Here is a 1,769-nt window from a genome sequence, read left to right on the forward strand (position 1 = left end):
TGACAATGAAATGATACTTTCTTATAATTTGAAGTTTCTACTGGCCATAGTTTATTCTAGTCCACTTGTGATTACTTTAGTTGCCAGCCTATAGGATAAATATATTTATTTAAGATATTCTACAACTTCTGTTATTTTCTTCTAATTTGTTTAGCAAACCAAGGAAATATGTTCCAGCAAGAACAGCTTTTGTCTTTATCTTCACTTTGGTTATTAAATATTAAGACTCCCCAAGATGAAACTGCTAATAGAAGCTGATTATACACTGCCAAAAAACAGAAGCTTATCACCTTCAGGTCAAGTACTAATACATCATCATAGAGTACACTAAAATGTTCAGTGCCAACAGTATTGCTAATACCTTACACTTTCAATAACTCACCTAAAAGACTAACATAATTTTGACTTGAACTGTGTTGTATTACTATATTAGTTAATTAGAAACAATACATACTGAGTGGACTACAATCACTGCAAAGATCACTGCTTGCAATATGCAAGCACCAATGATTTGGGTTACTGATTCATTCTTTATTTCTTCTTTATGGAAGAAACAAAAGTATGGTATGTGTAGATATCACTGCCTCATAGTTGTATGATTCTGAACTCAGCTGTATGATTCTGAAGGCTAGCCTTTTCTGACTCTAGGGCAAGCCCCATGTCAGGAATCATCACCTTTTGGCCTGGCCTATGTGTGCTATCTGAGGAATTAGACTAGCTAGTCCTACAGTATTCTTTGCCCAATGCATGCCTAGTTTTTGCAGTTATTTACAGTCTATATTTGTCTTTAGAAGTTTGTTACAAAACATTATAAATGTTCTGAATCTTAATTAATCGTAATGTAACCAATACCAGATATTTGGCTGCCAGAGTTGCCAGCCCATTGGATACTTATAACTATTCAAGATATTCTACAGGAATAAGTCTGGCTGGAGGAACATGGGTTTAAAGCACTTTAACATAGGGAAAAAAACTCAGAAATTTCATCATAATTATGCCTATGATTGTTAGGTTGTACTGTTTAGACTGAATATTACACTAAAGACTAAAGATTACACTGAAATTATAATAGCTGGAACATCTATAAACTGTCCTACATCTTTAACTTTAATGATTTCACTTTCTCTGCTTGTGCATAGTTACCATTACCACACTTACATTTCTTGCTGTATATAATCTATTCTCTTGTTGACATTCTGCCGAGCTTCCTCCAGGTCTTGCCGAATGAGAGCAGGTCCAATAAGCTTGTACACAACTGCTGAGTCATCAATGAGATCAAGCTCCTGTGGACAAACCAGTGATATGAAATCCTGTCTCATAACTAAGATCCATTATATAAATTGTAAAATGAATTAACACTGCAGTTACTTTCCATGCTTACATAAGAAGCTGGCAAAAGTCTACTCTGGAGCATATCATCCCCTCCTTCAGCACCATGGATTAGGTTACTTTAAAATATTTATATGACCAACTAATCAATATTATCAGATTTCATACATCCACTGTGGAACAGTACCCCTTAAAGAAAACAAAGACACAAAACTATCTAAAGCTATTCAGCAACCCCCTCTTTTTTCAATATTGATGTACAAGTCCTTGGTTTCAATAGATGCTCAGTGTGGCCCTTGGAATCAAGCCTGATAGAGTAGCCATTAGCAGTAACTGTTGCTCTAGCAGACACCTTGGAGTTGCCTTTGTATCAAGGCTGAGGCACACAAATTACCTCTATTCAATATCTATAATGTGCAAATGCAAAAACTAATGACTTG

General features: G+C 35.3%; 1 protein-coding gene across 1 annotated transcript in view; it reads right to left on the reverse strand.

Annotated features, from left to right (window-relative positions):
- Positions 1-1,769, reverse strand: part of LOC119588630 (prefoldin subunit 6-like) — a gene marked incomplete in the record, with an annotated part of 20,197 nt that overhangs the window by 5,605 nt on the left and 12,823 nt on the right. Inside the window, 1 exon segment of the mRNA XM_037937268.1 lies at positions 1,159-1,283. Within this exon segment, the coding sequence (XP_037793196.1) occupies positions 1,159-1,283 (125 nt within the window).

The sequence above is a fragment of the Penaeus monodon genome, chromosome 24 (assembly GCF_015228065.2).
Source record: "Penaeus monodon isolate SGIC_2016 chromosome 24, NSTDA_Pmon_1, whole genome shotgun sequence".
In the NCBI taxonomy this organism is placed as follows: domain Eukaryota; kingdom Metazoa; phylum Arthropoda; class Malacostraca; order Decapoda; family Penaeidae; genus Penaeus; species Penaeus monodon.